This window comes from Puma concolor, chromosome A2 (assembly GCF_028749965.1).
Source record: "Puma concolor isolate L17-30 chromosome A2, mPumCon1.1.hap2, whole genome shotgun sequence".
NCBI classification, from domain to species: Eukaryota; Metazoa; Chordata; class Mammalia; order Carnivora; family Felidae; genus Puma; species Puma concolor.
This window is the reverse complement of record NC_141668.1, coordinates 78,520,923-78,535,262: the sequence shown is the minus strand read 5'-3', so window position 1 is coordinate 78,535,262 and position 14,340 is coordinate 78,520,923. Positions and strand designations below refer to the sequence as shown.

General features: G+C 40.9%; 1 protein-coding gene and 1 long non-coding RNA gene across 31 annotated transcripts in view; one reads left to right on the top strand and one right to left on the bottom strand.

Moving 5' to 3' along the window:
• Positions 1-11,743: 11,743 nt before the first annotated feature.
• On the bottom strand, positions 11,744-14,074 carry LOC147583280 (uncharacterized). Its single transcript, XR_015248036.1, has 2 exons — positions 13,609-14,074; positions 11,744-12,272 (listed from the first exon to the last, which is right to left on the bottom strand). It is a non-coding gene; the product is annotated as an uncharacterized LOC147583280 (long non-coding RNA).
• The window catches only part of ADAM22 (ADAM metallopeptidase domain 22), a 240,133-nt gene continuing 238,571 nt past the window's right edge, over positions 12,779-14,340 (top strand). For 7 of the 30 annotated variants that reach the window (XR_015248007.1, XR_015248016.1, XR_015248027.1 and 4 more), the window contains exons 1-2: positions 12,784-13,162; positions 13,626-13,786. Coding sequence is in view for 25 of the 30 variants with exons in the window: in XM_025929783.2 (XP_025785568.1) it covers positions 13,078-13,162; positions 13,626-13,786 (246 nt within the window). In the remaining 5 variants the exon portion in view is untranslated. Of the gene's footprint in view, positions 13,163-13,625; positions 13,787-14,340 lie in introns of all 30 variants that reach the window. The other 23 variants (XR_015248028.1, XM_086696759.1, XM_086696755.1 and 20 more) reach the window with 6 other exon arrangements.

Below are 14,340 nucleotides of genomic sequence, written 5' to 3'. Positions count from 1 at the left end.
CAGTGTGATTTTGTGACTTAAAATGAATGTTTAATTTTCGGAGGTAACAAGCAGTTCTAGCAAAGGTGTATTTTACATGTCAGTAGAATCTTTTAAATGGTTTTTAAAGCCAGTGACTTCTTTGCATGTATAGATTAGTATATTAAAATAATGGAGCCATATATAGATGTTATTCTAATGTTATAATAATTTGTAGATAATAATTTGATGAATGTCAAGGCAAAATTACCTACTTTTAAAGGAAACAAGATTTTATGTATAAAACTTAAACATAAAACCATTGAACTTGAATCCTTATCTCTGGAAATGTGAGATTATTATGCTATCAGATAAAAATTAAGGTTTTTTTTAAACACTGGTGCTAGGATGGGTGTGTAGTTAATACTATTCTATCTAAAGAATATATTAAAATAATAAATGTTATATCTATTTAAATATCAATTTCTATAAATATAGTTTGGTTAATGTGAGACCAAAGAGTTTTGTTTCACTTTTCAATTAAGAATCATTCCAATGCTATGTTTTATTAGTGGAGTGAAATATGAGGAAGATCATCCTCTCCCGAAGGAGATGGAAAGATTTTTCAAGCATAATGTAAACTAATCCTTCACTGAGCTAGTCGGATCTTAGATCATGGGATTGCCAAATTAAAAGGTCTGAAAGAATGCTGGTTACACAGTAGGTTACTCAAAAGATTAAGTGGAGTCAAATTACCTTAGATATCAGCCACTATAGACTTGGTGGTGTTGAACTCTGTGCTGTGACCAGTAATGTAATGCATGAACCATATGCTGTGATTTCATCATTTGTTACATAATGGAGAGTAGGTCAGGGACTGAGGAGAAGGAATGGTAAAGTACAAAGGCAACTAGATCAAATGAAAGGACATTAGTCTTCTAGCTGTGTTAGTTACAAGGAATGTTTAATGCTGTTACACAAGTAGTATAGCATCCATGTTTCCACAGATTCCAACCTTTGCATAAAGAAGCCACATTATGCCCACCTACATGACTATATGGACTAGTGATATTGCACAAGTAATGTTAAAAATTAGAACCAGACCCTTACTGATAAAGGCCATTAATTAGCATTAATATTGTAGGCAATACTAGAGGGAAGTAGCCTCCTTACAATATCATGCAAAAAAAGGGAAAAGCCTGGGAAGAGCAGTGGGCAATTAAAAATGCATAAAGAATCTTGACACAAAGTGTATTACACAAATAAGAAAAAGATACTCCAATTTTGAACACTGGGAAAACTGTGTGACCAAAAAAATAAGACTTAAATAGTAAGAACCAGATTAAGACAGCCACATCTATTGAAGAATGTCACAATTCCCTCCTGAAGAAAGCAAATGGGAATTATCAAAGTCCCTGTATATTAGTTTATTTCACTTGGTTGTGCTTAATGTATAATAAATCGCATTCAGCTTCTGTTACTGTACCTGATGTGATCAACTTGCCATCAGGTGTCTGATCTTGAGGGATTGTGCCATGTTAGTGTTAGTGTTGGTGTCTGTTCCTTGGCAGGTTGGCCTCTTGGCAATGGCAGAAACACGAGGTCATCTTCAGTGAATAGAAACCCATGCTGTCAAATCTATATGTGACTTTTTTCCTGCCACCATAATCCTTTTGCTCATGTATCCATTGTGCCAGCATTGGGGTGGCATTAACATACAGTAACGAACATGCTCACACTTTACGCCCACCTCCATGTGCCATGTGCCTATACCCCTTGTACTCTTTCTTCAGATCTTTTTTTTCCCCAAGTCCCTTTACAGCCATATGTCATTTCTCACTGCTCAGCAGTCCATATATATTTTAAACTGAGGCCAGTTCTCTTTCCCTACAAAGGGGATGACCAGGTATACCACTTGAAGCTCTGCCCATCAGGAAGATTTTCTCTTGTGACTGGCTTTCAATGTCACCACTGAGTGGAGATGTACAACAACTACCATCTATTCTAAACTTCCACCCACAGAAGCAACTAATCCATGAACCAAGTTTGGGTTTTCCTCATGTTTCATCTGGTCCAAAGGGATGGCCCATACACCTGTAGGTATGACCCGAGGGAGAGGTACTGATGCAATAGCAATGTATGACATGGGGATCTCAGCTGCCTGTTCATTCCTTGAGCTCTCTGGTCTTGATCTAGCTCAATCCTGGATGTACCAATTCCATTTTACAATGGATTATTGGTACATCTGCCCAATCTTATGACTTGATAGTTCTGACAGAACCTCAGCTCATGATTGGCAGTTGTGACCACATGACGGTTTTTGCCCCACAGACAGGTACTTCATCTCATGTCATCATCTCATAGAACAAACTTTTCATTTTTCCAAAAATAAATAATTATTCACTAAAGATGGCATGGCCTTACTCTAAGCCTCCTAGGGAAAGTTGTCATCTCCCTATTGGGGCTTTACATAAACTCGTTTTTCTACCAATGATACCTCTCAAACCTTTGAACCTGCCTGTTTATATGACTGCAGAGCTATTTTCTGCTCACAGTTGGCAGCCTTTCATGCCCTTGGATGGAAGCGGTACTCCCATTTGGAACATTCTGCCTCCAGAATCTAAAGAGGCTTAGCAAACATTTTGTTTCCTTCATGTTTAGGAAGTTCAGGATGCAATAACTTGTCCTTTACTTTGGATGGGATGTCCTGGCATGCCCCTGACCACTGGAATTCTAAAAAATGTTATTGATGTGACAGTCCCCTGAACTTTCTTAGGATACATCTCTCACCCCCTGGAAGACGTGCCTCACCTAAGTTTCCAGTGTGTTAGTAACTTATTATTCATATGGTCTGATAAATATATCAATACAATGGATTAATGTGATGTTCTTAGTGGCATCCTCTTCAAATTATGACAAAGGACAAGTTTAAATAGCCCTGAGTTAACACTATAAATGTAGGAAGTGTCTGATCCAAACCATCCTGTAGGACAGGGTTACTTCAACGAACAAATCAAAGCACACCTGGTGGAAGGTCCAAACCACCACTACAAGTAGGGAGATAAAGCAACCAGAGTCACAACAACTGCATGCAACACACTCCAAAAACACCTCCTGAAGGGCCAGGTCCTGGACAGTGTATGACCTCTTTTTAATATAGTAGTGCTCACAGGTTCAGGACACCTAACAAGCTATTAAAACACATAAAGGACAGAAAACTAGCCAAACTGACAAAATGGAAGAATTCTCCTGAAAAGAAGTTCCAGTAAGAAATGCTGGAGAATTTCTGAATTTCTGAAGAAATGCTCCAGAACGCTGGAGAAATGTGAGAAAATTGCTCAAAACAGATATAAATAATATATCTGATCAGAAATTTAGAATAAAAGTCCTAAGATTAGTAGCTGGGCTTGAAAAAAGCATAGAAGACAGCAGAGAACTATTGCTGCAGAGATCAAGGAATGAAGAAATAGTCACGACAAATTAAGAAATGTTGTAAATGAGGTGCAAAATAAACTAGATGCAGTGACAGCAAGGATGGAAGAAGTAGAGGGGAGAATAAGTGAAATAGAAGATAAAATTAAGGAAAATATTGAAACCAAAATATAAGAAAATATTAGACCATGAGGGGAGAATTAGAGAGCTAAGTGATTCATTGAAACGTAATAATATCCGTATCATAGAGGAGTTCCAGAAGAAGAGAGAGAGAGAAAGGGGCAGAAGGTTTACTTGAACAAATTATAGCTGAGAACTTCCCTAATCTGGGGAAGGAAGTAGGCACCCAAATCCAGGAGGCACAGAGAACTCCCTACAGATCCAACAAGAATAAGTCTTCTCCATGGCATATCATAGTGAAACTGGCAAAATACAATGATAAAGAGAGAATTCTGAAAGCAGCCAGGGACAAAAGGGCCTCAACCTACAAGGGTAGACGCATAAGGACAGTAGCACACCTGTCCCCTGAAATTTGGCAGGCCAGAAGGGAGTGGCAGGAAATATTTAATGTGTGGAATAGGAAAAATAAATAGCCAATATCCAGCAAGGCTGTCATTCAGAATAGAAGGAGAGATGAAGGCTTTACCAGGCAAACAAAACCTGAAGGAGTTTGTGACCACTAAACCAGCCCTACAAGAGATCCTAAGGGGACTCTGTGAGTGGAATGCTGCAAAGACTACAAAGGACCAGAGACATCACCACAAGCATGAAACCTACAGACAGCACAATGACATTAAATCCATATCTTTCAATAATAACTCTGAATGTAAATGGACTAAATGCCCCAATCAAAAAAACATAGCGCATTGGAATGGATTAAGAAACAAAAACAAACAAACAAAAAAACAAGATCCATCTATATGCTGTCTACAAGAGACTCATTTTAGACTTGAGGACACCTGCAGATTGAAAGTGAAGGGATGCAGAACCATATATCATGCTACTGGAAGTCAAAAGAAAGCTGGAGTAGCCATACTTAAATCAGACAAACTAGATTTTAAACTAAAGGTTATAATAAGAGATGAAGAAGGGCATTATATCATAATTATGGGGTCTATCAATCAAGAAGAACTAACAATTGTAAATGTTTATGTCCTCAACTTGAAAACACCCAAATACTTAAATCAATTAATCACAAACATAAGCAATCTTATTGATAAAATATGGTAATTGCAGGGGACTTTAATACTCCACTTACAACAATGGACAGATCGTCTAGGCAGAAAATCAATAAACAGTGGACCAGTTGGACTTGACAGATATATTCAGAACTTTTCATCCAAAAGCAGCAGAACACACATTCTTCTCGAGTGCACATGGAACATTCTCCAAGATAGATCACATACTGGGTCACAAAACAGCCCTCAATAAATATAAAAAAGAATTAAGATCATACCATGCATATTTTTAGATCGCAACACTACGAAACTTGAAATCAAACACAAGGAACAATTTAGAAAGCCTACAAATGCATGGAGGTTAAAGAACATCCTACTAACGACTGTGTGGGTCAACCAGGCTATTAAAGAAGAAATTAAAAAATATATGGAAGCAAATGAAAATGAAAACATGACAGTCTAGCCCATTTGGGATGGATGCAGCAAAGGCAGTCCTAAGAGGAAAATACATTGCAATCCAGGCCTATCTCAAGAAACAACAACAAAAAATCCCCAATACAAAACTTAACTGCACACCTAAAGGAACTATAAGCAGAACAACAAAGAAACACCAAGACCGGCAGGAAAAGAGAAATAACAAAGATTAGAGCAGAAATAAGCAATATAGAATCCAAAAAAAAGGTAGAACAGATCAATGAATCTAGAGCTGTTTTGTTTTGAAAACATAAACAAAATTGACAGACCTCTAGACAGACTTCTCGAAAAGAAAAGAGAGGGAGCCCAAAGAGATAAAATCACAAATGAAAATGGATTTATTACAGCCAACCCTCACAAATACAAGCAATATCAGGGAATACTATGAAAAATTATATGCCAACAAACTGGACAACCTGGAAGAAATGGACAAATTCCTAGACACCCACACACTACCAAAACTCAAAAGGGAAGAAATTAATAGAAGAAAGGATAAGAACCATATGATCTTGTCAATAGAGGCAGAAAAAGCATCTGACAAAATTCAGCATCCTTTCTTAATAAAAACCCTCAAGAAAGTCGGGATAGAAGGAACAGAACTTAACATCATAAAAGCCATATATGAAAAGCCAACAGCTGATATCATCCTCAACTGGGAAAAACTGAGAGCTTTCCCCCTGAGATCAGGAACACAACAGGGATGTCCACTCTCACCACTGTTGTTTAACATAGTGTTGGAAGTCCTAGCATCAGCAATCAGACAACAAAATGAAATAAAAGGCATCCAAATTGGCAAAGAAGAAGTCAAACTTTCACTTTTCACAGATGACATGATATTCTACATGGGAAACCTGAAAGACTCCACCAAAAAGCTGCTAGAACTGATAAATGAATTCAGCAAAATTGCAGTATACAAAATCAATACACAGAAATCGGTTGCATTTCTATACACCAATGATGAAGCAACAGAGAGATCAAGGAATCGATCCCACTTACAGTTGCACCAAGAACCGTAAAGTACCTAGGAATAAACCTAACCAAAGATGTAAAAGATCTGTATGCTGAAAACTATAGAAAGCTTATGAAGGAAGTTGAAGAAGACACAAAGAAATGGAAAAACATTCCATGCTCATGGGTTGGAATAACGAATATTGTTAAAATGTCAATACTACCCAAAGCAATCTACATATTCAGTGAAATCCCAATCAAAATTGTACAGGCATTCTTCTCAGAGCTAGAACAAACAATTCTCAAATTTGTATGGAACCACAAAAGATCCAGAATAGCCAAAGTAATGTTGAAAAAGAAAACGAAAGTGGGAGGCATCACAATCCTGGACTTTATCCTGTACTACAAAGCTGTAATCATCAAGACAGTATGGTATTGGCACAAAAATAGACACATAGACCAATGGAATAGAATAGAGAACACACAAACGCATGGCCAATTAATGTTTGACAAAGCAGGAAAGAGTACCCAGTGGAAAAAAGACAGTCTCTTTAGCAAATGGTTCTGGGAGAACTAGACAGCAACATGCAGAAGAATGAAACTGGACCACTTTCTTACACCATGCACAAAAATAAACTCAAAATGGATGAAAGATCTAAATGTGAGACAAGAAACCATCAAAACCCAAGAGGAGAAAATAGTCAAAAACCTCTTTGACCCCAGCTGCAGCAACTTCTTACTAGACATGTGTCCGAAGGCAAGGGAAATAAAATGAAAATGAACTATTGGGACCTCATCAAGATAAAAAGCTTCTGCACTGCAAAGGAAACAATCAACAAAACTAAAAGGCAACCAACAGAATGGGAGAAGATATTTGCAAATTACATACCGGATAAAGGGTTAGTTAGTATCCAAAATCTATAAAGAACTTACCAAACTCAATAACAGAAAAAAATGAAATGAAATGAAATGAAATGAAATGAAATGAAATGAAATGAAATGAAATGAAATGAAATGAAAAAAAATAAAATCCCAGTGAAGAAATGGGCAGAAGACATGAATAGACACTTTTCCAGAGAAGACATCCAGATGGCCAACAGGCACATGAAAAGATGCTTAATATCACTCATCATCAGGGAAATATCAATAAAAACCACACTAAGATACCACTTCACACTGGTTAGAATGGCTAAAATTAACAACTCAGTAAACAACAGATGTTGGCAAGGATGTGGAGAGACAGGAACCCTTTTGCACTGTTGATGGGAATGCAAACTGGTATAGCCACTCTGGAAAACAGTGTGGAGTTTCCTCAAAAAATTAAGAATAGAATCACCCTGTGACCCAGCAATAGCACTACTAGGAATTTACCCAAAGGATACAAGAGTGCAGGTTCATAGAGGCACATGTACCCCAATGTTTATAGAATCACTTTCAACAATAGCCAAATTATGGAAAGAGCCCAAATGTCCATCAACTGATGAATGGATAAAGAAGATGTGGTTTATATATACAGTGGAGTACTACTTGGAAATGAGAATGAATGAAATCTTGCCATTTGCAACAATGTGGATGTAACTGGAGGGTATTATGCTAAGTGAAATAAGTCAGTCAGAGAAAGACAGATATCATATGTTTTCACTCATATGTGGAATTTGAGAAGACCATGGAGGAATGGAAAGGGGAAAAATAGTTTCAGAGAGGGAAGCAAACCATAAGAGACTCTTAAATGCAGAGAACAAATTGAGGGTTGATGCGGGACAGGGAAGAGGGGAAAATGAGTGATGCACATTGAGAAGGGCACTTGTTGGGTGAGCACTAGGTGTTGTATGTAAGTGATGAATCATGGGAATCTACTCCTGAATCCAAGAGCACATTGTATATACACTGTATGTTAGCTAACTTGACAATAAATTCTATTAAAAAAATTAAAAATGTATACTGTAATGTTTTCCTTGTTAATGCAATGTGTTCCTGATCCTTTTTTTCTGGCCGGGATGGAAAAATATGCATCCACCCAAACAATGGCTGCATATCACCTATCTGAGGCTATGTTAACTTCCAATGAAGAGGATATTACATCTGGCATTGCATCTGCAGTTGAGGCTACTACTTAGTGCAGTTTGTGGTAGTCTACTGTTATTCTTCATAAACCACATGAAAAGGATGGGAATCCACCATCTTTAGATGGTGCATTAATTTCCTCCATCACCACCATCACCATTGCCCCATATTAAGGTATATTTCTTTAGGGGTGCCTGGGTGGCTCAGTCGGTTAAGCGTCTGACTCTTGGTTTCAGTTCAGGTCATGATCTCATGGTTCGTGAGTTCGAGCCCTGCATCAGGCTCTGCTCTAACAGCACAGAGCCTGCTTGGGCTTCTCTCTCTTCCCCTCTCTCTGTCCCTCCCCTGCTCACACTCTTTCTCTCTCTCTCTCAAAATAAATGAATAAGCATTTTAAAAAATTAAGGAAAAAATATTTTTAAGGTTTATTTATTTATTTTTGAGAGAGAGAGAGCACAAGCAGGGGTGGGGCAGTGAGAGAGGGGGACCGAGAATCCCAAATTGGCTCTACACTGTCAATGCAGAGCCTGATGTGGGGCTTGAACTCAGGAACCAGTGAGATCATGACCTGGGCTGAAATCAATAGTTAACATTTAACCGACTGAGTCACCCAGGTGCCCCATGGGATATTGTTTTTGATTTATTATTTGGCTGAGAGATACAGGCAGTTTCACAGATTCTAACTTGGTCTTTTTTTTTCTTTCTTTCTTTCTTTCTTCTTTTCTTTTTTTTTTTTTTTTTTTTTTTTTTTTTGGTCTTGTCCACTATAATAATTCTTACCCTGTAGGCCGGAGATACAATGTGGGGGATTTACTGAAGTACTAAGTATTTCTTTACTTTCTTTTTTAAAATGTTTATTTATTTTTAAGAGAACACAAGCAGGGGAGGGGCAGAGAGACGGGGACAGAGGATCCGAAGTGGGCTCTGTGCTGACAGGCTGACAGCAGCAAGCCCCATATGGGGCTCAAACGCATGACCTGAGCCAAAGCGGATGCTCAACTGACCGAGCCACCCAGGTGCCCCCAAGTATTTCTTTTCTAATAAAACATTAAGAGGCTAAGCAAATGACACTGTTGACCCACTATGAGCCAAAGCTTGGTGAGGACTTCATTTATTAGCTGGCTCCCATGCACCCAATATAACAGGTGCTTTGGTCCCAGGTATCACTGCCAGTTGAGACTCTGCATCCAACAATTATTTGGGTATTCTTCCCCCTTTCCCCAGTACAGTTACCCAGGTAAATGGAGGTAAGTCCCTTTGGGGAAGAGCTGAGGGAATAGTTACCATGTGTACTTAGCATGTGATGCTGGGTTCTTCTTCTGAGGATATGACTTTTTCTTCAGTGGTTTCTTGGTTGAAAACTGACTTAAGTCTGGAAACAGATCATGATTCTTGATTGCAGCAACTTCCCTCAGCCTCCTGAGGCTGATTTATTTTAAAGGACATATTGAGACGTTATCTTGTTACTCTCCATCGTTTTGCTTCTAAAGGAACCATGTTCTATTAACCAACTCCACCACTCTCAACATCAACTTGGCATTAGTCTTGGCAATGACTTTTTTGACTTAATACCAAAAACAAAGGCAACAAAAGTAAAAAAACAACTGAGGCTATGTCAAACTAAAAAGCTTCTGCACAGTAAAGGAAACCATCAACAAAATGAAAAGACAATCTACTGAATGGGAGGAAATATTTGTAAAGCATATTTCTGATAAGGGGTTAATATCCAAAATATATAACTAACTCATACAAATCAGTTGAATGGATAAAGAAGATATGGTGTATGTATGCCACAGAATATTATTCAGGCATAAGAAAGAAGGAAATCCTGCCATTTGCAACAACATTGATGGAACTTAAGGGCATTTCGCTAAGTGAAATAAGCCCCCCAAACACAAATACTGCATGATATCACTTATACGTGGCATCTAAAAAAAAAAAAGTCAAACTTGTTAGAATAGAGAGTAGAAAATTGGTTGTCAGGTCTGGGAGGTTCCCACCTCCCAATAGCGAGGTGGTTGGTAAAAGGGTACAGATTTTTAATTATAAGTTGAATAATACCTGAGAGTTTAACATAAAACTTGGTGACTATAGTCGATAACATTGTGTTATATGACTGAAATTTGTTGAGAATAGAACTTAAATGTTCCCACTCCCCACCCCCACCATGTATTTGAGGTGATGAATGTGTTAATTAACTAGATGATGGAAACCAAATAAAAAATTCACCAAAAAGCTATATATCAAATATAAATATATACAAAATAGGCAAGATGCAGTCAGAAACATTACTTCAAAGAGATTCAAAGAATATTCTGTCTCTAGAGGATGGGATGTTTTGTTTTGAAATGACACTGGGATAAGCTTACTCCTGGCCCTCCCCAGAACAACACACACCTTGGAGAAACTGTGTAGTTTAGAGCAGGTATCTTCTCGCTTACCTTGCCTCTCAGGATGTCCGTTCTGTGCCAAGAAGATGAAATGGTTTAAAGGCATGTCTCTAGATACACCTGGGTGGCTCAGTCGGTTAAGTGTCTGACTTCAGCTTAGGTCATCATCTCGCGGTTTGTGAGTTTAAGCCCCACGTTGGGCACATTGCTGTCAATGCAGAGCCCGCTTCGGATCCTCTCTCCCTCTCTCTTTGCCCCTCCCCAGCTTGCACTCTCTCAAAAATAAATAAACATTAAAAGAATAAAAAATAAATAAAGGCATGTATCTACTACCTTAAAAAAATGTGCAAACCCTTTGGACTAAGCAAGTCCTAAATCTGGTGTCTGTCTTAGAGAAATTCTTACAAGACATGCACAGGGAGGCATTGCTTATAACAATAAGAGATGTGTAAATAAAAAAAAAAATATGGAGTATACTTAGAATAGCACAATATTTACAAAACCTGTAAAATTAATTATTCCAACTTAGAGAATTGGGTTAAGAATTTAGATGTATGATATAGAAGATGAAGATATTGGGCTTTTCCAGGCCTGTAGGTTTTAATTCTCTTTTACTGTAACTACTATGGAATCTTCTGCATCAAGGTGTAAAGTGTACGACTGAAATCTTTTAGATCTTATTCAGGTTATAATTGCATGTCATATATAAAATTCTTAAGTGTCTTATTTATTTGAAAATTTGGGGAATTTTTTTTTTTTTGAAATGACAATAAGATCAGTGAGATGTGGTTACCTAGAGATGATAGAATGTTCCCTCAAGGGAGAAAAGAGTCCCTCTCTACTGTTTGCTTGTAAAACCATGTCTAAGTTGTATTTAATTTTGAATACCACACTTTAATTGGAACACTGACATACTGGAGTGTATTTTCAAATCATCATGATCATGAGGAAACCTAGAACTATGTCACAAAAGGCAAGGGTAAAAAGAATTTTTGCCCACGGGGGAAGGAAAAACATCTTCAAAGAACATCACGTGGAAGATTCTTGTGCATGTTTTACAGGACCAGAATCAGGACGGAGGTGACAAAAACACGGGTTTGACCAGGAAGATGTGGAAAAAGACTCAGATTTGAAAGCAGGATATCCAGTCTACTCTATAACAAGCCACGGGAACTTAGGAAATCATTTAAGTTCCCCAAACCACTGTGGTCCAATAGAACTGTCTGCAATGATGGAAATATCCCATATTCTTGCTCTACAATACAGTAGCTGCTAGCCAAATGCAGCACAAGAAATGTGTTTAGTGTGACTGAGGAACAGAATTTTAAATTTTATTTACTTTTAATTAATTTAAATTTAAATAGTTACATGTAGCTAGTGGTTACAGTATTTAGAAGGTGCAGCTCTAAGCCTTAATTTCCTCCTCTCTGAAATGGGAATAATAACACTTATTAAATTGCTGACCCGAAGATCAAACGACATTATATGTGACCCCAGAAAAACTGTATCACACTACACAAGTGTTAATTACAGTGATAACTAATTACTGAATTGTATGTATTGTATTACTGTCTTATCCTCAAAAGAGTTTCTAACATTTGGAATTAGAGAAAAATGGAATTAGCAGCCTGAGAAAGTAGAGTTCCCCAAGTCTGGTTTTCACAAACAGGTTTGAGACAGGCAGAGATCAGAGAAAGAACAAAGTATCCTGGAGACTTGGGCTATATTCAAGACATCCTTCCAGTAGAGCTTCTTGATGTTCTCCCTTGACTCCCCTGGCTGAGTTAACGATGCTCCTCTAAGCACTGTCGGGCACTTTCACACCGTTCTGTAAAAAAAAACAGTATTTACTCAACTGTATCTTAGAGCACATGCCTCTTACACTCATGTCTTTCACGGTTGTATCCCCGTTCTTAGCCACCGGGCCATACAGTAGGTCCTCAATCAGTATTCGATGAATGATGAACTTAGCATGTTTTCTTGAGGGAGTGATTCCCCGTTAATAATGTAACCAGTAACTCTTTGAAAAACATTATTATGGTTCTTTGAGGATGTACGGAGTGGAGGAATACTGTATCCAGCGGCACAGTTGGAGATTTCGGTGCCAGGAGGCCTGCGGGGATGACCTCTCTTTCTCCTGCCCTTTTCCTCCCTCCGGTCTTCGGCTGTGGAGGATCTCGTGGTCCCGAAAGTCGCTACCGTCCGCACCGCAGTGGAGAGGAGCGGGACGCGGAGAACTACATTTCCCAGCTGACTCTCCTGCGCGCGCCCCTGCCCGTGCGCGCGGGGGGCGAGTGCACCAGGCGCTCGCTCCCTGCCGAGCGCTCGTCGCCCGCCAGAGCCTTTGCCTTGGGATGAGGTGGGAGGCGCTAGAATCCACTTAGCTACAGCCAACCGCCCAATGCAGCACTCGCTAGCTCCCCCCGCCAGCGGAAGCACCCGCGGAGCACAATGCAGCACTGAGGCAGCGCCGCGGCGGAGGCTGCAGCGCCACGGCCGCCGCAGCACGGTCCGGGGCTGGGAGGGGGTGGCCCAGGAGAACCGGGGGGCGCGGGCGGAGGGAGCCGGACCCTGCTGCTGGGGCATGAGGAGCTAGCTGAGCGTCTCGAACGAGGCGGGCTGACGGCAGCACCATGCAGGCGGCGGCGGCTGCGTCCGTGCCCTTCTTGCTGCTCTGCGCCCTGGGGACCTGCCCCCCGGCGCGCTGCGGTCGGGCAGGTAAGTTCGCCACCCTGTGTGGCTTAGGGACGTACCATTTTCCAGGAGTCTTTGCAGCCCTCAAGCGCCCTGGAAACGGGCATGCCCGTTTCCCGAGTGCGCGGGGAGATTTTTTTATTTAGAAGGGTGGTGAGAAGTGAAGCAAAAATACATGTGTGGGGGCGCGCAGATGCATTAGAAGCCTTCGGTCAAATGCATGTTTTTCCTCTTCTGAAGAAGCGGAATGCGGAGGATGGGAAAGGGGTGCTGTGCTTCTGGGCCCCGATCCTGGATGATCTCAGATGAGCTGGTCCAAGGCTCTCCGGCTGGTGTCTCTGCGTCCTTCCCAGATAGGGACCTGGAGGGAGGGGGCGGTGGGATTTTCCTACAGAAGACGTCGGACCGCAGGAGACACGCGTGTGGGTCAGGGTCATTATTTTCTCCTTTTCTCCCCGCTCCCTCCTTACCCTCGTCCTGCTTGGAGGAGACGCCTCGTTGACGGAGCTGGAGAGGAGGAACGAAAACCGCTTCCTGGAGCGCCAGAGCATCGTGCCACTCCGGCTCCTCTACCGCTCGGGCGGTGAAGACGAAACTGGACACGACGCGCTCGACACGCGGGTGCGGGGCCACCCCGGCGGCGGGCAGGTGAGAGGCGCGGTCCAGGGGGGTGGGCCCGGGCGCGGCCTGGCCCACCCTGACCCCAAGTTTGCTCTCCGTCGCCCTGGAGATGCAGTGTCTTCGGTGGAAGGAGCGCAGCCCTAGTGCGAGTCGTGCATGGCGCTCCCAGTGCGAAAAAGAAGGGGGGGGGGGGGGGACAAACCCCTCAAAGCACCACAGGCCGGAGCTTTGCTAGAGAGGAGTTTGTGCGGGATGTTTTCGGCAGTGCGGTATCCTGAGCGGAGGGGCGGAGACCCTCTCACCTCCGGCAGGCAAAAAAACATGCATAGGCAAGAAAAGATGTAATGTGTGGGCAGGGTTTGCATCATCATTATTGTTGTGGTTGTTTTAATCCTCAAAAAGACTTTATACGTGATTTAAACCAAGGTTGGTACCGTAGAAAAAATGGAAAGGCAAGCCTAGACATCCCTAACTAAACTCAAACTGTAAAAATAAGCTAACCTGCAGGGTTCTCAGCTCACTCGATTTATGGACACCAGAGATGTACCCATTCACCTCCACGTTTCAGGAAAGGCCTCTCC